Source organism: Megascapheus bottae, chromosome 8 (assembly GCF_031878675.1).
Source record: "Megascapheus bottae isolate mThoBot1 chromosome 8, mThoBot2.hap1, whole genome shotgun sequence".
Lineage (NCBI taxonomy): Eukaryota > Metazoa > Chordata > Mammalia > Rodentia > Geomyidae > Megascapheus > Megascapheus bottae.
The window spans coordinates 14,782,117-14,805,329 of record NC_143516.1 but is presented as its reverse complement, the minus strand read 5'-3'; the positions used below and the strand labels follow the sequence as shown (position 1 = coordinate 14,805,329).

Genomic DNA, 23,213 nt, shown 5'->3' with positions numbered 1-23,213 from the left:
GAAATAAAAGAAATGGCATGGATAGGCTTGTGAGTATGAGTTATTCAAAAATTGGTGACGGCTTTTAGGATGGCATTCTGGTGGAGGTGCTGACTTGAGAAATACCACCGGGAACGAGAACACAAATGGCCAGCAACCGCGAGAGAGGAGCAGGGGAGCAAGCCAGGAGGGCTTGAATGTCACGTTCGCAAATGAGGTCAGATTTAATGGGTAAATAATGGTGGATTACCGTGGGAGGTCATGGGACAGGAGAGTCATTTCACTTGGCAGGAAAGTGACTTAGGAGAATGAGTGAGGGTAAGCAGACTGACAGAGCAGGCGGCTGGGGAAATCACTCAGGTCGGAGGTCAAGTCTCATTGCAGACTTTGGAGAACTGAGCCCCTGTGGAGGAGAGTTTGCTGTTCCCCACTGTTCACTTTTTTTTCCTGACTTTAGGCACACCCCCACCTACACCCCAGTTTCCACTAGGCACATGTCCATTTTTGGAGTGTGGCCTAGGGGTAGAGTGCTTGCCTAGCATGCATGAATCCCTGGGTTCAATTCCTCAGTACCACATATACCGAAAAAGCCACAAGTGGTGCTGTAGCTCAAGTGGTAGGGCACTAGCCTTGAGAAAAACCCAAGGACAGTGCCCAGGCCCTGAGTTCAAGCCCTAGGACTGGAAAAAAAATGGAATAAAGATTAATTCTTCCCTTGCTTTTATTTAGATTGGCCCAATCAATATCAATGGGAATGACGTAAAAGGAGAAGATTTGCTGTTCTTTACTTTTCTAGGTTAGAATGTGGACATGACAACTGGAACCACAGTGGCCCTTTGAGGCCTTGCAGTAGCCTCAAGCACTGAAGACAAATCCTGCCCCTCTACCCCGAATTATTTTTCCAGAGTACAAATATCCCACAAGCAATGTGTAAGAGATGGTGTCTCTGCGTTGGGACCAGCATTTAATAGTATAATTATTTATAGTTTGTTCATATATAATTTATAAACCATATAATTCATCCATTTGACGAGGACAGTTCTGAGCAGTGAGGATGTAGCTCACTGGTAGAGCAGATGCTTTGCATGTGAGAGGCCAAAAGTTCGATTCCCAGCAGTGCATGATATAAACGCATAATCTGGGTGTGGGGGGGCAAAGGGGTGTGATTCTGTAATTTTTAGTGTGTGGCAAAATCATGTAGCGAGGACCCTGTACCAGTGTGTAATTTTAGGAACTTAGCTTTCTTTCCAGAAGGAACCCATGCTGAAGAGTGGCCATTCCCCCACTCTACCCACAGACTACCACTACCCATCTACTTCGTGTTTTTATAGATTTGTCTGTTCTGAGAGTTTCACATAAATGGAGCCTCCATTGTGTCAACCCTATTTTAATTTTAGGCCTGCAGTGCCAGCTCATTGTGGTTTTCGTTTGTATTTCCTTAATGGTTAAAAATGTGGCACAACTCTTCTTGAGATTATCCCTCTTCACTGTTTCCTCTCTCCCCCAGTATTTGTTCATGTCCATAGTCTGGTGTTTTGTGATTATTTGTTCAGTATTGGGCATTGAACTCAGGATGTTCTACCACTTTAGCCACATCCCTGCTTTCTAACTAGGCTGTTCACCATAGCAGTTTTGTTAAATGAATATATCTTCATGTATTCTAGATTGGAGATCTCTATCAGATACATGGCTTACAGATACTTCCTCCCAGTCTGTAGTTTGTCTTTTCATTCCATTTTGTTTGTTTTTGAGACAGGATTCCACTACATAATCAAGGTTGTCCTTGACCTTGTCTCTGCCTCAGCCTCTCAAAAGTTGGACATATGGGGCTGCACCACTATGCCACTATGGTGGTACATTCAGTTGCTCACTCACACAGTATCAGTTTCCCCATTGTCTCTGATCTCATAGCTGTTATCCCAGGCTGGCCTTAACTTGTGACTCTCCTGCCTCAGCCTCCTGACTGTGGGTATTCCAGGCTATTGACACACATTTTAAGAGAACATGGTGATAATGAAATGTCTGAGAACCATGGGGCAAATGCAATGTGCATTTTTGGTAGATTTAGAGGGGAGTTGTTGTGGAGTCCCTGGCCCTGATGTTTCATAGACTTAATAAGAAATATATCTTTCTTGGCCTCTTCCCAGGTGGGACTAAAGAGAATACACAGATGGAAAGAAGGAAGCAAAGCACAATGGAAAATGAGTGCTCTCAGGGAGTCCTCCCAGAATCCTGTGCAGGCATCAGCTAGTACCAGACACTCACTGTCACCTGGAAAGAGTGGAAAAGGAACACTTGCCCTTATCTCATCCTGCTCTCTGCTAACCAATATCTCCTGGGCCTCAGAGCAGGTATGATGCCTGTCTAATTCAGCCAAACCTTTTGGTTTCACTTGAAGAACCTAAAATTGATATGTTGACAAATAACCTAGGTTAGGTTCCCATTTTTTTTTTTTGTGAAATTTCTCGTGTGTGTGTGTGTGTGTGTGTGTGTGTGTGTGTGTGTGTGTGTGTGTGTGTGTGTGTGTGCTGGTACTAAGGTTTGAACTCAGGGCTTGGCGCTGTGCCGTTAGTCTTTTCAATCAAGACTGGGACTTTACTATGTGAGCCACACTTCTGGTTCATTTGCTAGTTAATTAGCAATAAGAGTCTCATGGACTTTCTTGCCCGGACTGGAAAATCCGTGGCTCTCAGTCTCCTAAGTAGCTAGGATTACAGGTGTGAGCCGTCAGTGACTACCCTGAAGCTCATTCTTTTTCATTAATGTCGAATCCCATTTGTCACCATCTTGACACTCATTAATTTTCTTTTTTTTTCTGAAATGGAACATTGTTTCATCATTTTCTTACCAACAACTTTCAATTTACACTAAAAGCGAAATGTGGAGATCTGCCACATTTGCAGTCTGTTACTCACTGTTACTCATAAATTGTGTGTGTGTGTGTGTGTGTGTGAGAGAGAGAGAGAGAGAGAGAGAGAGAGAGAGAGAGAGAGAGAGAGAGAGAGAGAGAGAGAGAGAGAGGCAGCATCTCTTTCACTATAACTCATGGTCGGCACTGGAAATGCAACTCAGCTCTTTCAAAGGTGAAAATACTTAATGGGTTAGTGTGCTAGTCAAGTAATAAAGCAAGATGCAGGCAACTCAACCCAGTCACAGCTCTAAATACACCGAGTTCAAAAGTTAGTCGATTTAGGCTGAGTGCTAATCCACTATATATATAGTTTAACAAGACAAGTTCAGAGATTTAAACTTACAGAATCATAGCCATAACAAAATACTCTCCAAACACACTGGCCCTTAAGTATGATTTTAAATGTTCAAGCATAAATCTAGCAGCTTAGAATACATTTAGCCTGCCTCCCTCCTTCCCTCCTTCCCTCCCTCCCTCCCTCCCTCCCTCCCTCCTTCTCTTCCTTCCTTCCCTTTTTCCCTCCTTTCTTCTCTACATTTTCATTTTCATGTACATTGTCTGATTTAAATGTGGACAGATGTATTAATCTCATAATGCAGATGATAAACTGAGTCCCAGGAGTTTTAAACAACTTGCCTACTCAAGGTACACTCTATCAGCAGACCTGAAAGCAGGTCTGCTGCAAAACTCTCCCCTTCAATAAAATGCATCAAAAATGACTACTGGCTAACCTAGTAGCCTCTATTTCTGTGAGCTACCAGTCCTCTCAGTCCTCTGACTTCACTCCAGAGATGGGTTAAGAATAGCCTTTTTAGGTTTTATAAATTTTTTGCAAACTTACCTCCATAGTGATTTAAAACCCTCAGAGACAAACAGTATAACTCATGCAAGAGATGGCCTCTAAGCCACATTTCAGGACAAGGGGTCATAAATAGGCTACAGGGACAGATGTGAGCAGCAGCACCCTAACTTCCTAAACCACCTGTGGTTGGCAGAGGAACTTCTTCTCCAAGCTCCCACGCTCATGTTCTGGACAATCTCAGCCGCCATGTTCTCTCCACTCAGATGAATGGTGGGCTTGTGTGACTTGCCATAGATTTGTCTCAGATCTAGATGTAGTCACTTAATTATTATGTGGAGCCTAAGGGAGATGTGTCCTTATCTTGAGTTTACAAATTAAAAAATAAAAACAAAGGTCTGGGAGCATGGCATAGCGGTAGAGTGTTTGCCTAGCATGCACAAAGACCCAGGTTCGATTCCTCACTACTACATACACAGAAAAAAGTCAGAAGTGGTGCTGAGGCTCAAGTGGTAGAGTTCTAGCCTTGAGAAAACTCAAGGACAGTGCTCAGGCCCTGAGTCCAAGCTCCAGGACTGGCTAAATAAATAAATATAAACTTAAAAAATAAAAATAAAACCATGTGGAGGGAGGCCAGGCCACCAAGTCAGACCTGGCGGAGCCAGGCTCTGCCTCTGCTTGCCATCCAGGACTGGACTTTGCCAGGACTCACTGAGACGGGCCACTAATGGGTGGCTTTTTTCTTTTCTTTCTTTCTTGTTCTCCAGTACTAGAGATTGAGTTAAGGGACTTGTGCATGCTAAGCAAGTATTCTACACCCTATAACATTGTGTTTCCATTTTGTTTTTGAAAGAGACTTATGCTGATTCTGCCTAGACCAGACATAATCTACCTACCTTCCCTTCTCTGCCTTCTAAGTAGCTGAGATTACAGGCATGAACTACCACGTTGGCCTAATTTGTGGCCACCTAATGGAGCAAAAGCTAACTATGCCCATGTAGTTCACAATGCTATACACATTCAGCAAAGCAGATTGAATCATTGGGCAACTGAATGAATGGAGGAAGAAAGAAATGAAATGAAAGAAGGAATACACAAACAAGTACTCTGATAGGTCATGAAAGAAATGTGCTTCGGGGTAAAGAGAGGTAAGAAGAAAAGGGTTTTGGTTTTTTTTTCCTATCAAGGAGTCTTGAGAAACATAGAATTTCAAACAATAGATTTTTTTTTTTTTTGTGGATCATGGGGCTTGAACTCTGGGCCAGGGCACTGTCCCTGAGCTCTTCAACTCAAGGCTACCACCCTACTCCTGGACTTGGGCGTTGTCCCTGAGGTCTTTAGCTGGAGGCTTCCGCCCTACTCTTGAGTCACAGCCCCACTTCCCATTTTCTAGTGATTAATTGAAGGTAAGAATCTCATGTTCTTGGGGGGAGGGAAACAGAGACAAAAATGAGAAAGGTATCAATGTACGAGAAATAATGCAACTACTATCTGCCGAATGTACCTGTAACCCCTTTTTACATTATCCTGACAATAAAAAAAAAAAAAAGAGTCTCAGGTCCTTTTCTGCTAGGGCTGGCTTTGAACTTCGATCCTCAGATTTCAGCCTCCTGAGTAGTATTAGAGGCATGAGTCACTGCGCCCAGCAAGAATAGATTTATTTTTAAGACACCTAAAGGTGGGAAAGTTCTACAAGTGAAGTCAGAGAATCTGCAAAGCCTTGACATCTATTCAAAGATCAGCAAGTCATCTATATTGGCAGTGGTTGAACCTTGGGTTTCAAGAAGGAGATATGTCTGCTTGTTAAACTAACTTGAGGTTGTTGAACTCTTGAGGTAGAAGGCTCACAGAATTATGGGATACAGACATGGCAGAAGCCATAGGAGTCTGGAGGGGAAGGGGGGAGGGTAACAGTCTCCTACTGTTTTTCGGTGTGTATGATGTCAAAGACCTGTGGGGCTTTTAGAGCAGGAGTTACTGCTTTGTAGTGCATGGATTCCTGGGGTCAGTAGAAGAGTTTTTAGGGAGTCTGTGAACCCCAGAAACATACACATTGTGTCATCTGTATTCATATATGTAGACATTTCTACTGAGAATACTCAGTCTCTCAATGATTCTCCAAACCTGTGACCTCCGATCGTAAGAGGGCTTCAAAAACAGATCCAAATATACGGCAACATTTCATATCTCAGAACACAGTCAAATTAGAAATGAAACCAAGGTTGGGTCCATTGGCTCAAGATAGTAATCCTAGCTATGTGGGAAGCAGAGGTAGAGGGATCTTAGTTTGAGACCAGCAGAAAGGTTTGCAAGACCTCATCTTAACTAATGGCTGGGTAAGGTGAATCACTTTGGATCCTCTGGTCCTTTAAATCTAATTCTTTGGCTGGGTCTCCTGTTATTGTATTGACTCAGTCCCATAGGATTATGGTGACACATGCCTATAATCCTAGCTACTCAAGGACACTGAGATCTGAGGATCATGGTTTGAAGTCATCCTTGGCAGGAAAGTCCCTGGGACTCTTATCTCCAGTGATGCACCAGAAAACTGGAAAAGGCTCTGTGGCTCAAAATGGTAGCCTTGAGTGAAACTGAGTTCAAGCTCCAAGACTGACAGAAATTAAAAAAGAACTAATAAACTGTTAACTGTGATCTTCCTTTACCTCAGCAACTTGAACTTCCCAAAGACAAAACTGAAAAATATGTGACTAAAGGTTAGCAGGATATGAAAAGTGACAACATTTGATTATGAGTGAGCATGATTTCAGTGTTAATGAATCATCAGTGTTTTGATGAATAAAGAAATCAAAATATTTCAAACATTATGACACATCTATTACACGGATTTGTTTTCCTAGGCAAAAAATATTATGTTAGTGTAAAACTTTACATGCTACTTTTTTTTCTATTTTGAGAGAGCCTTATTATATGGCCCAAGCTGGCCTTGAACTTGTGATCATCTGGCCTTAGCTTACTAACTGCTGAAATTACAGGCATTTACCACCAGGCTCAGAATAATTTCACATGCTTTTGTTTTATGAACACTGATCATCTGAAGGGTTTAAAATCATATACTAACCAAATCCAAATGTTACTTTTAATTTTTTATCCAAAGTATAAAGCAAATTTAAAAATAGTAAATACATTTAAATTATCTCTTAAAATTAAAATAACAATGAGAGATCAGTAGACACCTTTGAGACTCCAAAACACAGACCAAAACAAATATTGACATGAACTAGTTCAAGAAAATGTTTTATTCATTGATGATGGGAATGAGAAATGGGATAGCCACTATGGAAAATAGTGGCATTTTCTTACAAAAATAAACATAATTTTTCCATATAGACCAGCAACTATTCTCTTTGTTTTATTACTAAATGAATACAAAATTTAAAGCTTGTTACTAACCAAGATGATGTCATCTTCAGTAGGTGAATGGATGAGTCTTTGCTCTCATTTCCTATATGGTAAACTATTTTTTTTTTTTTGCCAGTCCTGGGCTTGAGCTCAGGGCCTGGGCACTGACCTTGGACTTTCTTCTATGTATGTGGTACTGAGCAAATTCTGGTCTTCGTGCATGCTAGGCAAGCACTCTACCACTAGGCCAAACTCCTGGCCCCTCTATTCCTTTTTTAATCTTTGCCTATTTTATCCTATGATACTGAAATCCTTCATAAGATGTTATGACGCTTTCCCTTAGTAGACCTCAAGAACCTAAGATTTTACTTTGAAAATTAGGAAACTGTCAGGTATCAGTGGCTCATGCCTATAATCTTCGCTACTCAGCTGAGATCTAAGGATCGCCATTTAAAGCCAGCCCAGGCAGGAAAAGTCTGTGAGAGTCTTATATACAATTAAATAACAACAAAACTAAAAAGCTGGAAGTGGAATATGGTAGAGCATTAGTCTTGATTACAAAAGCTTAGGAGTTAATGCTCCATTACTGGCATGCACACACACACACACACACACATTTTGGAAACTAGTGACTCATGCCTATAATCCTTTCTAATCAGGAGGCTGAAAATTAAGAGTCATCATTCAAAGCCATACTAGGCATGAAAGTCCAGGAGACTCTTCATTTAACCATCACCAAAAAAAAAAAAAAAGAGCTAGAAGTGGAGTTGTTGCTCAAGTGATAGAATGCTAGCCTTGATAAAAAAAAAAATCTCAGACATATCACCTAGGCCCAGGGTTCAAACCCCAATACTGGAACCAATAAATAAATAAATAAATAAATAGGAAGCTAAGGGAATCCTACTGTCATCATCTGGTGTCAGAGATTGGCAAGCTTGAACCAGGGAGTCCGTCTCACAAGAAATACAGCCTCCATTAACAAAGTAATCTGAGCAATGTTCCTTTAATATGTCAGAACATTACCTACAGAGCAGACAAGACAAAACCAGAAAAAAAAAACAGATACCAGTAAAAAATTTAAAACAAACACAATCTTGGTATTTGTTGGTACTCATTACTTTCTTATGCTAATCATGGAAGCCTGACAGCTGACTTTCCTGATAACTAACTTTCCCATGTCATCTCCTAAATCAATACAGAAAACAATTTTTGTGTGTTTGTTTCTTTCCTAGGTAGGATCAACACCCAATTTTAGCTCAAAGCAGTGATTGATGGCAGATCATCAACATTTTGCACCCCTTTTAAAAAGATTAAAATGAGAAGTGAAGTGAGAGAGATAGAGGAAGTCTATACCAAAAAGAATTTCTACCATAAGCATGTACATGTGGGACTGCATTGATACTGTACTTAAGTGACATTATAGTGGAAATAATTTGTCAGCACTGAATGCCATATGTTCTCTTTCCTTGAACAAGAATCACTCACTATTTATGTTCGAGAGATGCTCTGTTTAAATCCTAGGGCCTGATACAAAAATCCATGTTCTTAAGTGTTAATATAGAATACAGGGTGGGGGGGAAGTTAAAAAAATAAATAAAAATAGGGGCCGGGAGCAGAGCCTAGTGGTAGAGTGCTTGCCTACATGTACATGCCCTGGGTTTGATTCCTCAGTACCACATACACAGAAAAAGCCAGAAGTGGTGCTGTGGCTCAAGTGCTTGAGCTCTAGCCTTGAGAAAGCCCAAGGACAGTACCTAGGCCATGAGTTCAAGCCCCAGGACTGGCACATATCTGCATACATACACACACACACACACACACACACACACACACACACACACACACACACACATACAAAAATAAAAATAGGACTTCTCAAAGTCCTTTGTCTCAACTTGCGATCGGTACTCAACGAGTAATGTAAAACTCTAATAGAGCACAGACTACATCTGACAACCCACTTAGGTCCAGGAATGGATGGAAGAAATAAACATAATACTTTCCAGCACTCAGCATTTGCAGCGGTGAACAAAGAGTTCTGGTTTGCACGGGGCATTTGTTTTGTAAATGTTCCTTTGTGTGGAGTTGTAGCAAGAGTTCCTGTTTCCTAAGTCACCTCTGTCCATCCCCAAAGTGTGCAACGTCGTGTGTAAAGCAGCCCATGGGGACAGCCTGCTGTCGGCATGCGCGCCCCTGAGCAGCGCAAGGAGGTGGATGGAGTGGCTCTCCGGGCCGTGTGCCCACAGCCTTCTCCTTACAAACCCTGAGTGCACTGCTGAGACTGCAACCTGTTTTCATCAGAGCACTCTTATCAGTTCCTTTTTTGAAACCCTTTGGGGTTTCAAGCCGCTCTGTACTTGGATCTCGTCTGCAGGATCGCCGCAGGATGCTTGCAGCCTGTGGGCCGTGAACTCATCAGCGGAGAAGAAATGGGTCCATCTGAAGAGAGACTGAGAAGGGGAAAGTTGGATGAATAAAGAGATGGAGCTGCAGCAAGGGAATGGAATGGAGAAGGAGGATGACGACGACGACAGGAAAATCACGTCTCAACCCCAAAGTAAGGCTTTTTGGTGTAGAAATGACTTCTTTCTAGATAGCTGGCACAAATTCATCTACATGAACAAAAGATGGATACAAAGATGTTTAGCCTACTCATGAAAGAGACACTGGATGAAAACTATTCCAATTCAAAGGTAACCTTTAGAAGATAAAGGCTGAACTGGTTTCTGAGACTGATATGGCTAATTGGTTACATTATATTTATGCTTGTCTGTTTCCTTTCTTTTTAGCCTATGTTAACAGTTTCATTATGACATTTTCATGCATCACCTTCACTTAGCCCCCACTTCTGTTTCATTTTTGTTAGTTCCGCAGTAAAGTGCAGTGGTGCAAAACACATTTCCAGAAATTAGTATTGGGTAACTGTCTCATCGCTAAATGTCTTAGCAATCTGTTACACAAAATCATCATTGCAGAAAAACTGATTCCTATTGAAAACAAGCAAATTACTTACACTACACCCAGATCAATTTTTAAAAATCTATATTTTCTTTCACATAGAACTTTTGCACTATTTGATTCTATTAAGCTGTAGGTCTCTTATAAAGAGACCCTATCAGAGGAAAGATCATGTCGTTGAAATTTGTATTAAAATAAAAAGATAACAATATTTTCCAGGAGTTATAGGTAGGGATGAAATATATCTAATACCAAAAGAGTCCAATTTCTTCCTCTCTTTTTTTCTAATGCTCCTTGTACATGGGGAAATAAATAAGTATATTAACAAGAAATTTTATTTTATTTTATTTTATTTTTTTTGCCAGTCCTGGGCTTGGGCTCAGGGCCTGAGCACTGTCCTTGGACTTTCTCAAGGCTAGAGCTCTACCACTTGAGCCTCAGCACCACTTCCAGCTTTTTTCTATGTATGTGGTACCAAGGAATCGAACCCGGGTCCTCATGAATGCTAGGCAAGCACTTTAACCACTAGGCCAAACTCCCAGCCAGAAATTTTATTTTCTATAGGAGTTAACTGGTACATCCTTTGCTTAGAGTTTTATATTACGCTTTAAGTAAAGATAACCAGTTGTGACAAAGCACTACTTTGGGAATTCCTTATTATGTATGTATGCATTTATTTATTCTTCTGTTGGTTTTGGTGTGGTTTTTGAATTCTTTATTAGCAGTTAAGAGCATGGCCTTTTATATCTGGTCTTTTGTTTGCTGGGAGTTGGATGATGGGCAGAAATCTTAAGGCTCAGTGTATTCCTCTGACATAAATAGTTATTTATTTTTCATCCTGAATTTGAGGTGAGAATTAGATGAGATGTCATGTGCACATGTTAGCAGAATGCATGTACATTGTAAGAAAACAGTAAGCTTCTATAATAATAGTACTAGTGTTAGGCATACATTTCATATTGTGGCATTTGATATATGAACATTTAGATAGAAGCTTCAGGGTTTAGATATCTGTTCTCCAACAAAGGTTGTGCATACTGAGGAAGATGGCTTTCTCTGGTGGTATCTACCTATGAGTACTTTAAAGCTTAATAGGTACTTAAATATTTATGGCTTTAGCATCCTGTTTAACAATTGTTAGGGATGTATTTCTCTAAATTACATTTTGGATAGAGACAGTCTTATATAAAAAGAGTTACCTGTGAATATGAAATATTTTTCTAGTCTGAGTATACTAGTGGAAAATTTATAGCACACAATATGATTACTTCCTAAAGCCTACCAGTGGCTTGAAATAAGGATCCAGTGGTAACAGGGAATATTCCTGTAAGAAGTGTATAGTTATAAAACTTTCAGAACTGGGGCCAGGAGTTTGGCCTAGTGATAGAGTGTTTGCCTAGCATGCATGAAGACCTGGGTTCGATTCCTTGGGACCACATACATAGAAAAAAAGCTGGAAATGGCACTGAGGCTCAAATAGTAGAGCTCCAGCCTTGAGTAAGTCCAAGGACAGAGTTCAGGCCCTGAGTTCAAGCCCAGGACTGGCAAAAAAAAAATCAGAACTGGGCTAGGCATGGGTGGCTCATGCCTGTAATCCTAGCTACTCAGGTGGCTGAGATCTGAGGACCATGGTTCGAAGCCAGCCTGGGCAGACAAGTCTGTGAAACTCTTATCTCCAACAAACTACTCAGAAAAGGCTGGAAGTGGTACTATGGCTCAAGTGGTAGAGTGCTAGCCCTGAGCACAGAGAGGCTCAGGGACTGTGCCCAGGCCCAGGATTCAAGCCTCAGGAATGACAAAAATAAAAAAAGTCCAGAGCTGGGATTTATAGACTATAATCTTGCTATGAACTGAAAATATTGAGCCTGATGCTAGGGGCTGTTGCCTGTAATCCTAGCACTTCAGAGGCTCAGATCTGGAGGATCAGAGTTGGAAGCCAGTCCAGGTAGAAATGTCTTTGGCAGTCAACCTCCAAAATAATCACCCCAAATGAAGGCTGGAGGTGTGTTTCAGATATGATATTGTTATAATTAGTATTATTAACCTCATGGATTTTGTTTTTTGTTTTGTTTTTTTTTTTTAAGAAAAAAAAGAATGCTGAGCTGGGCACAGTGGCTCATTCCTATAATCCTAGCTACTCAGGAGGCTGACATCTGAGGATCACGGTTCAGAGTCAGCCCGGGCACTAAAGTCCAATTAACCACTAGAAAACCAAAGGTGGAACTGTGGCTCAAGGGGTAGGGCGGGAGCCTTGAGATGAAGAGCTTGGGGACAGCATCTAGGCCCAGAGTTAAAAAAAAAAAATGGGGGCCAGGAGTTTAGCCTAGCAGTAGAGTGCTTGCCTACCATGCATGAAGACCCAGGTTCGATTTCTTGGTACCACATAAGTAGAAAAAAGCTGGAAGTGGTGCTGTGGCTCAAGTGGTAGAGCACTAGCCTTGTGAAAAGTCCAAGGACAGTGCTCAGGCCCTGAGTTCAAGGCCCAGGACTGGCAAAAAAAATGTTGTTGGGATATTGATGGGTATTGCATTGTATTTGTAGATAGCTTTGGTTATTTCATTAGCATTTCAGGAGCATGAGAGGTTTTTCCACTTCCTTAAATCTGCTTTAATTTTCTTTTTTAAGTTTTTAATGTTTTCATCATAGAAGTCCTTCACTTATTTGGTTAATTTCTAGGTATGTTATTTTTTAAGGCTATTACAAAACAAGTTGCCTTTTAAAAATTTCATCCTCACTCTTCTTATTGTTGGTATACAGAAAAGCTAATGGGTTCTGTGGTTTAATTCTTGTTGCCAGTCCTGGGGCTTGAACTCAAGGCCTGAGCACTGCCCTTGAGCTTTTTCAAGGCCAGCACTCTCCCACTTTTGCCACAGCATCACTTCCAGCTCTTTATGTGTATGTGGTACCAAGGAATTGAACCCAGGGCTTTGCGCATGCTAGGTAAGTACACTATCAATAGGCCACATTCCTGGTCCCTGTGTGTTAATTTTATACCCTGCTACTTTGACAATTTTGGATCAGCTCAAATAACCTGGGAGAGGAGTCAATGGGGTTCTTTAAATACAGGATTGTGTCACCTGCAAAGAGGGAGAGTTTTACTTCTTCTTTCCCTATTTGGATCCCCTTCATGTTTGCCTCTTGCCTTATTGCTCTGGCCAGGAATTCCAATACAGTATTGATGAGGAGAAGAGGGAGGGGACATCTTAGTCTCATTCACAATTTTAGAGGAAATGGTTTTAAACTTTTCATCACCACGTATATTGGTGACTGTATCTTTGTCATAAACAGCCTTTATTATATTAAAGAATGCTCCATGGATTCCTCGTTTCCCCAGAACTTTCATAAAGGGGTGTTAGAACTTGTCAAATGCTTTTTCTGCATGTAATAAGATGATCATGTGGTTCTTGTCCTTGTTTCTATTGAGGGATTGAATTACAATCCTCCTTTTTTTCCCCTTCACTTGAACAGCACTTGATAGAGTGAACCATCCTGCCTTTAAGCATGTCTTCCTTTGGCTTTGGAAACATCACTCTCCTGGGCAGCCCTTCAATCTCACCAACACTATCTCTTCTCCATCCTTGATTCATCTTCCATATCTCTGAACCTTGACCTGACTTCCTGGGATTCAGACTTCAGACACCTTAACTTTCTCTGTACACCATCCCTGTGGGGACTGATAACCGACAATTAATGTCATCATCCCAGATGCATCTGATCAGCCACCTTGCACATCTTGACAAGTAACTGGCAGTGTTGACAGACCACTTGCATCTCAGCAGTCTCCTGAAAAGCCTTGTAAGAAGCCCTCCCACCTCAGAGTAGACATCTTTTTATTGTTGTTATTGTTCTTGGTTTGGGGACTTGAACTCTGGGTGCTGCCCTTAAGCTCTTCAGCTCAAGGCTACTTCTCTATCCTGGAGCCATAGCGCCACTGCTGGTTTTCTAGTGGTTAATTGGAGATAAAAGTCTCAGGGATTTTAGTGCCCAAGCTGGCTTTGAACCATGATCCTCAGATCTCAGCCTCTTGAGTAGCTAGGATTACAGGCGTGAGCCACCAGCTGTAGGAATCTATTCTACATACTCCTGGCAAAAACTAGATTCATTCTTTTTGTTTTGTTTTGTTTTGTCGTGGGGCTTGAACTCAAGGCAGGCATTGTATCCTTGAGTTTTTCAGTGCAAGGCTAGTGCTCTAACAGATTGAGTCATAGCTTCACTTCCATTTCTTTGGTGAGTTAACTGGAGATAAGAGTCTAGCAGACTTTCCTATCCTGGCTGGCTTTGAACTACAATCTTTATCTCTCTTGAGCAATCTTTCGAGCAGCTAGAACCTGACTGCTTCTCACAGCTTCATCTGAGCCAGAATTCTCCAGAGAATCTGACCTAATAAGAGACACAGAAAAATATCATATAATACGTATATATGTATATATATTTGGAGTGTAATGTACTGCAAAGGAATATTTCAATGGTATACTGTAAGGAATTGGCTCATACCCTTTTAGAGGTTGAGAAACCCCAAGAGTGGTAATCAGGAAGCTAGCGTTGTTTCTAGCCTGAGTGGGAAGACCTGCCCAGCAGAAGATCCAATATTATAACTTCCAGTTTGAGACAGTGTCCCATCACACAGACAGGCAAACAGTTGCTGTTTTGCCACTTCAATGCTGTAGTCAGGCCTTGAGTGGTTTAGATGAGGCCAGTTGCATTGGGGAGGCCCATTTCCTTTCCTGAGCCAACAATTCAAATGTTGGTCTCACTGTTGTACCCACAAGAATGTTGAAGCAAGTATCTGGGCACTCTGTGGCCCAGTCAAGGTGATATAGCTTCCTAACTTGTTGATCCATTTCTATCTTTGTACTTTACATCTACTTTCAACACAACAATGAGTGCAAAGTGATATCTTCTTCCTTCCTTGTTAAATATTCTTTGATGCTCCCCCCATCTCAGTAGAAGTAAAATGTAAGGACTTCTGTGACCCTGAAGCCCACAGCTCTGTTTCCATCCCCAACCTCAGTCCTCATTCTTCTTCTTCCACTCTCTTTGTTATGCAACTGATATTTCTCTGAAAAGCCACACACTCAGCTAAATCTGAGCGTCTTTGCCTCCATCTATTTCTAGGCTTGAACCGATGGCTTTCCTATCTTAAAGGTCTTGACAATACACCTATTGACAAATATACAGCACCTCCCACTGCCCTGCCCATCCCTCTTGTCTTATTATCTTTTCAAATAATTAGGGCTTTGGGCAAAGCTCAGTAGCAGAGCACTTACCTGGCATATTCAGGATATTGTATTCAACCCCCAACATGGCAAAAATAAGTAGAAATTTAGAACAGTTTGGGATTCACAAAGAAGAATTGCAAAGACAGTACAGAGAAATCTCAGGAACACCTGCTTGCCAGGCTGGGGTTCTACCACTTGAGCACTTGAGCCAGACCTTTAGACCTTTTGTGCGCTAGTTATTTTTCAGGCAAGTTTTCATGGTGTTTGTTTGTTTGTTGCCTCTGGTCAACCAGTCTAAGACCAGCAATCCTCCTATCCTTGCCTTCTACATACTTGGGTTAGCAGGCAGGTGTCACAAACTCTGGGCTTCTTCCTTGAGATGCAGCCTGACTTTTTGCCTAGTCTAGGCTGGAACTAGATCTCCCCAATCATCTTCCTGACTAGCTAGGCCCATCAAGCCAACCCAGGTAAGTTGTTAGTAACAAGAGTTCAAACTTCACTGAGTCTCTTTGCTTTCACCTAATGTTGTATTTCCATCTTTGGGTCAAACTTAAGATCCTCATGTATTTAGTATTCAGATTCCCTTAGCTCTCCTAGACTGTGGCAGTTTTTAAAACTTCCTTTGTTTTTGATGGCCTGAGAGCTTTGAAGAGTCAGATATGTTTATTATTATTATTATTAATTATTGTTATTATGGTGTTGTATAAAGAGGGTACAATTACATAGGTTAAAGGTTAAAGGTACCATGTTTCTTGGTTCATGTCAATCTCTTCTTTTGTTCTCCATTTTCCCCCTACCATCCCTGACCTCCAGTTATACAGTTCATGTTTTACATAATGTATATTGACTATAATGACTATATGTCCTCATCCTAGCCAGGTATTTTAAGCCATGTCTTACTATTGGAACTCCTTTGATTTTTCTCATGGTAAGACTGACCACAGGTATGGCCAAGGAAGACCACAGTGGCCAAGTGTCATACTCATTACAGCAGTGCCTGACTATTGTTGACCTTGGGCTCCAGGGTGAGGTAGTGTTCACCGGGTTTCTCAGCCGTAGAACTTCAGATTGTGCTTCAAAGCCACCCTGGACTGGAAAGTCTATGAGATTCTTTCCTCCAATAAAGTACTTAGAAAAAGCTGGAAGTAGCACTGTGACTCAAGTGGTAGAACATTAACTTTGAGCAAAAGAAGTTCGGGGCAACACCAGGCCCAGAGTTCAAACCTCAGGACTGGCATCCATAAAAAAATGTCTCTTGGGGGAGTTTGGCCTAGTGATAGAGCCCTTTCCTAGCATGCATGAAGACCTGAGTTTGATTCCTCAGTACCACATACATAGAAAAAACCAGAAGTGGTGCTGTGGCTCAAGTGGTAGTGCTTTAGCCTTGAGAAAAGCCCAAGGGAAGTGTTCAGGCCCTGAGTTCAAGCCCCAGAACTGGCAAAAAAAAAAATGTCTCTTGGAAGTGGTGCTGAGGTTCAAGTGGTTGAACACTAGCCTTGAGCTGAGAAGCTCAGGGACAATGTCCAGACCCAGAGTTCAAACCCCACAATCAAAAAAAAAAAAAAAGTCTCACAGTCTTTCCAGTCCAAGCTGGCTTTGAATTAGGATCCTCAGATCTCAGCCTTCTAGAAGCTAGGATTACAGGCAGAGCCACCACTGCCTGGCTCTTCCTTGAGCTCGAGTATCTCCATTCATTATTTGGAATTCTTCTATCTGGAAGATTTCTCTCTCCCACCTACAATTTACTTATGTAATCAGTTATATTATTCTTTTCCATCTGAATTTCAGAGTATTTTTTTTTTTAACTTGGGGCTGTAATCCAGTGATACTTTGCAGTTTGACTTCAGCCAGTGTCTCTGGATTCAACGAAGGGTGTTCACGTAGTAGATCCACGGTGTGCTGCTGTGTTGTTTCTCTAATCGTTCTAGGGTTGGCCATGGGGATACTTGGGCTACTCCATGTGCTACATCTGCCTTCTGTCCAGGACAGAATCGTTTCTGGCGTTTCCTTTTTCTGTAAAAACATTTCCTTACCCTTAAACCTTAGCGCTGTTTTTCTCGTTGAATCACCTGTCCCTCGGAGGGCAGGGCCTGGAGGGCGACCCACGACTCCTGGGGAGGTGGCCCCTAGGAATGGATGAGTGGGCAGGTGCTGAGACCCCTGGCGCTGGTGATGGGGCTGGGTTCTGGGCTTAGGCTCTGCCGCTCACCCACAGCCGCCGGGTTCTGCGCTCCGGGTCCGGGCGGGCGTCGGCCCTGGCCGCCACACCCACGTTCAGAAGCCACTTTCAGCCTCTTGGCCCCGGTCACTTGCGGGAAAGCAAATGTCACCAAGGCCGCGGGTTTCCCCAGGGAAAGCCCAGCGCCCGCGGCTCGGCCCCCCACGCCTTGGGAGGGGCGGGGAGGAAGTACCAGGGCCTGGGCACGCCCCGTCTCCGTGGTCCGCGCCCCTTCCCCCCAGCCCGCAGCGCCTGGGGCGCACGAGCCGAGCTGGGCAGGCGGGATGGCGTGGGGTTCCGGGCAGTCACGGGGCGCAGTGAGCCCTCTGTGGGCGGGACCCTGAACCTGGGCGCCCTTGGCCACACCCCAGTGCCTTCGTCCCAGGGCGGAGCCTGGGCCCCGGCTGGGGCGGGGTCTGCGGCGTCCAGATGCGGGGTGCTCGCTGGGGCGGCCGTGGAGCTGCTGGGCTGCGCCGGGACCGTCCCCGGGCGCGCCCTAGGTTTCCGAGCGCATCGGGGTCACCAGCTCCGGAAGCGTCCCGCGCGGAGGACCCGAAGAGGGGCTGGGAAGCCCCTACGTTTCTGCGGCCGGTCCCGGTGGGTCTTCTGCCGCTTGGTCTCTCTCCGGGAGAGACAATGCGGGCGCGGCGGGTGTCGGGGTCACCGCGCATGGGGTGGGATCGTGGCGACACGACCGGTACTGACTGGGCCTGTCACACAGAGCAGAATATCCTTTCCATTTAGTTGAGATTATAGAGGCTTGAAAGTTGAGTGCTTGTTAGGAATCATTCCAGAGATCCCCAATGACCAACTAATTTTATACTGTGTCCACTAAGACCACTTTGTGTTGTTATAACTCAAAAGTTTGTAGGTGTTTTGTTTTGTTGTTGTTGTTGTTGTTGTTGTTGTTGGATGAATGGGGGAGAGGGGTGTATTACAGTTTGATCTTCTCATTGCTTCCGAGTTCGTTTTATGAAAACCATGAGAATGAACTTGTATGTGACAATGTGTGACTCGGGGGGCCTGGAAATGGGGAGACAGTGACACAGGCTTGGGTCAGTCCCCCAGCCCGGCTGAGGTGCCCTCGTCGTTGTTTTAGCAGAGTGGACAGGAATGGGGCCAGGGGCCTAGGGCCACCGAAGGGAATTTCTGTGCCTCTGCTGAGTCCCCAAGAACTTCCTGTGGCTCTCAAGCCCTGGCTGCAGCCGCCATCGCGTCTCAGCAAAGGGGAGGAGTTGTTATTTTCACATGAGCATCCAAAAATGAGTCACGGGGCTGCAGCCCTGCTCTTCAGGCTTACTTCACGAACTTTTGAAAAGTGAGGTTTGTTCTGGCCGTGTGGAAGTGAGAGCCAGCCTGTCTGGTGGAATCCGAGCGGGCTGTGAGTGTGGGAAGTCACTATTCAAGTTTTTCGTTTCTTAGAGCGCCTGATGGAAGAAAGCATACCACGCCAGGGTCACTGGGCTGATCTGAGATAACCCCCCCCCCCAAATCATGAGCTTTGCCCCAGAGAAAGTTAGCTCACCATTCAATAATCATTCTTACTATTGATTTCAGCAAGTAGTGGAAAAATGTCGTTTTATATGGCAAGTGTTAAGTCCTTCTCTGAGGTTAAACGTTTGAGATGGTCTATCATTTCAATTAAATGGTGCTGAAACCCTGTGATCATTTTCAATGAAGGAAGGTAACTGTTGGAGCATGAGGTACCAACAGGCAGGTTTCGTGTGACTGTCACACACAGCTGTGTGTCACACACACAAGACACATGAGCAACAACTGTGTGGAAGCTGAACTGAGCCACACAACAGTTGCCAGGCACCTTCTTTATGCCAGCCTCTGCACTGAGCTCTGCCTGTGCAACTAGGAACAGGAGGATTCTACCCCCAGAACCCAGGGAAGGCCAGCCAGCACACTGTCAGCCCATCATAATAGAGGGCAGCCATGGTAAATCCACACCCAGAGTGCAGACTCTCTCCCTCCCTTCCTGACTGATGTCTTTAAGCTCTGGGATTTGGAACACATTGGAAATTGCTGTAAGAGCAAGAGAAGTCTTAAGATTATTGAATAGTTTGTCTTTCTTGGCAAAGACCAAAGGACTATGCACGTGTTTTGCATTCAACCAGCTATTTAAAATATATTAGTAGACAGGTATGGTGGTATATATCTGTAATCCCACGACTCACGAGGCAGAGATAAGAAGATCATGAGTTTGAGGTCTACCTGGACTATAGAATGATACCATGCTTCAAATTGTTACAGTATGTGTGTGTGTGTGTATGTGTGTATTACAGAATATATATAGTATGGAATATATATACATATGATGTGAGGCATGACATTTATTTTTTGCCAGTCCTGGGCTTGAGCTCAGGGCCTGAGCACTGTCATTGGACTTTCTCAAGGCTAGAGCTCTACCACTTGAGCCACAGCACCACTTCTGGCTTTTTCTATGAATGTGGTACCGAGGAATCGAACCCAGGTCGGTTCCTGGCCCCCAAGGCATGGCATTTTAGGTGCTTGAATTACTATACTTCATATTATTTAGACTACATGTAAAAATCAACCCAGAGGGCCAGGAGTGTGGCCTAGTGGTAGAGTGCTTGTCTTGGGTTCAACTCCTCGGTACTACATACACAGAAAAAGCTGGAATTGGTGGTGTGGTCCAATGGTAGAGTGCTAGTCTTAAGTAAACCCAAGGACAATGCCCAGATGCCCAGGCCCTGAGTTTAAGCCCCAGGACTGGCAAAAAAAAAAAAAAACTTAAAAAAATTGAACTCAAACTATTATCATCTTCGGGCCATTGCAGACACTTAGTTATATAGCTTAAAGTGATTAATAAATTTTTAAAAATTTTTAACACTTCTGTTGAAGCTATTATCTGCTCCCTGGTTTGATTGAGTAGTTCCTCCTTTAATTTGGCTTTGATGACTTTAAGGCCCCCGAGGCCAACAGAGGTAAAAGATATCAGAAATCCAGAAACAATAAAATACCTGAAGAGAAAAACCACACTCAACGTCACTTTTACTATGTCATTCTTATAACTGTTCAATTTTATTGTTAGCTGTTATTATTAAACTGTTTCTGCACTTGATTTATATATAAAACTTGGCTAGGAGACAGCAGTCTAAGGAAGCTTTGAAGTCTACCGAGCTTCAAGAATCCACTGGGCCATATAGATCCCTGAGGACAATAGGGGATTGCTGTATTAAACTCCCTCACTTCTCTCAGATATCCAGCCAAGGAGCTAGAGCTAGACTTAAAACCACTTTACCTTAATTTCTGTAATTCATCTCTCCCAAAATGTACTCCAAATTCCTTTTTTTTTTTTTTTTTTTGCTGGTCCTGGGCTTGAACTTTAGGCCTGGATGTCGTCCTTGTGAGCTTCTTTGTGCTCAAGACTAATGCTTTAGCACTGGCTTTTTCTGAGTAGTTTATTGGAGATAAGAATCTCAAAGACTTTTCTGCCTGGTTTGGCTTTGAACCGTGATCCTCAGATCTCAGCCTCCTGAGTAGCTAGGATTACAGGCGTGAGGCACTGGCACCCAGCCCCCAAATTGCTTTTGTATGACAAAGCAATGATCCAGCATTGTGTTTCCTGAGAACACAGCATCAAGGCTAGGCCTCACTCCAGACAAGAGTAGGGAAGTGGGTATTGATTAAGCAATGAACTTCTTCACAGGAGGAGGAGTTGTTAGGCAAATGGAGGAGCAGATGACCCAGTAGAAAGAGGGAGGAGCTGTATAGAGGGGACCAGCATCATATGGTCAGGAAACTGTAGTCAGGTTGGTGTGTGCATAGGTTGGTGGGCTGGAGGATGAGGAGAGAGAGAGGCAGGCTGATCAAGCCTGAGTTCAAGCCCTAGTATCATGCCTTCCCCACTCCTCCCCCCCAAAATAAATGCTGTAATCAGTGATAGGGAGGAAGAAAAAGATGGGACTGACAGATAGGCAAGACAGGCCCAGGTGTAGATTTAGAAAATGGGCAATGAGGAAGAGGCAAGAGTTAACTGAAGTTGCATTTATAGTGGAAGCAGATCCAGGAGCATCCCACCAAGTGGAAAGATAGAATGATGAACAGCACACACTGTGCTGGGCAGATAACAGCACTCATTGATTTATACATTGTTTGTTTGAGACATGATTTTACTACGTAGCTCAGGCTAGCCTTGAACTCATGATCCTTCCGCCTCAACCTCCTGCATACAAGTATGATGGGTATGCGTTACCTTGTTTGGCCAACATTAAATTTTTTGACTGAGTAATTAATAATAATAAAAATGATAATAACATGACTAAAAGGTATGGGTTGCCAATAGTGGATCAGACAGTATTAAATGGATGAAGTCTTTTTCTCCTCATTTCAATCTTGCGGCATAATTTTTGTTGGTGGTGGTCATGGTGCTTGAATGCTTGGATGCTGTCCCTGGGCTCTTCAGCTCAAGGCTATCAGTCTACCCCTGAGTCACAGAGCCACTTCCAGTTTTCTGGTGATTAATTGGAGATAAGAGTCTAATGGACTTTCATGCTCCAGCTAGCTTTGAACTGTGATCCTCAGATCTCAGCCTCCTGAGTAGCTAGGATTACAGGTGTGAGCCACTGGCACCCACCAAGCATGAATTCTTTAGTTGACTACTTTGACAGAACACAAAATGATATTAATCAGAGTTAGGAGTTGATCCCAAGTACTGGCTCCAGACTTGGGTTCTGAACCACTCTTTGGAATTAGGTTGTCTCAATGAATGAATGAATGAATGAACACACAAAAGTTTTGGACTTTATAGTTGGTTTTAGTCTCTTAATCACAGCAATCATTCTCCCCTAATGAAGAACAATCTCAATACAAAATCTGGGCCCTGTGGAACTCTTTCACTGCATGGTACCCCTACCCTTTACTGTCTCCCAAAATTATTAGGAAGTTCTTCCTTCCTCCCTCTCTCTTCCTTCTTGCTTTCTCTACCTCTTTCTCTTCCTTTTCCTCTTTCTCTTTCTTTTCCTCTTTCTCTTCCTTTCCCTTTCCTTCTGTCTTCTCTCCCTCTCTCTCCCTGTCTCTCTCTGAACTTGGAGCCTGCCACCTGTGAGGCCACCTGTGAGGCTGGCATGATTTTGTTGAACCATCGCTCCAGCCCTGTTTGTCACTGTTCTTGTTGTTGTTTGTTTCTGCTTTAAAATAGGCCCTTACTTCCATCCTAGGCACACATCTGAGCTGCAACCTACCTAGTATTCTCCTCTTTGCTGAAACATTAGCCATCTCATCTAGCTGCCCTCCATGGACATGGGGGCTCATGGACTTTTCTGCCCAAACTGGCTTAAAACCACCATCTTCCCAGTCATATCCTTCAGTTTGTCTTAATTGACAGGTGTGCACTGCACCCTGCTATGGGTCTTGTGAAATTTTCCGGCCAGGCTGATCTCAAATCAAGAGCCTCCCAATCTCAGCTTCTCAAGTAACCAGAATTATCGACTTGAGCCAGTGGCAAGCCACCAGAAATGTCTCCTGGGAATTTAAACATAGAGCGATTCGGTCTCTGAAGATTCCCAGAGCTTCAACCATGTGTCTGCATACCAGCCTTGATTCCGCTCTACTGAATGCCCAAGCTCCATCTTTTCCAGTTGTATTCCATCACTAAGCTCTTCCCGGGGATGCAGGAAGGCTGGGTGGCAGGGGGTCGGCATTAATCCACTGATGGGGATCAAATGGTGGAAAGTCACTCACAAAGGTGGACAGGTACACAAAACCTCCCTATTTTACACTCCAGGCGTGTGGTCTGCC

The 23,213-nt window shown here is 43.3% G+C and overlaps 1 protein-coding gene across 3 annotated transcripts in view; it reads left to right on the top strand.

Moving 5' to 3' along the window:
* Phactr2 (phosphatase and actin regulator 2) overlaps positions 1–23,213 on the top strand; it is a 381,904-nt gene that overhangs the window by 344,631 nt on the left and 14,060 nt on the right. Inside the window, exon 1 of one of the 3 annotated variants that reach the window (XM_090338011.1) lies at positions 9,479–9,606. The exons of 1 other annotated variant lie outside the window; for it this stretch is intronic. In XM_090338011.1, the coding sequence (XP_090194137.1) occupies positions 9,519–9,606 (88 nt within the window). In that variant the 5' untranslated portion in view covers positions 9,479–9,518. Of the gene's footprint in view, positions 1–9,478; positions 9,607–17,957; positions 18,042–23,213 lie in introns of those variants that run through there. One more of the 3 variants, XM_090338013.1, reaches the window with a different exon arrangement.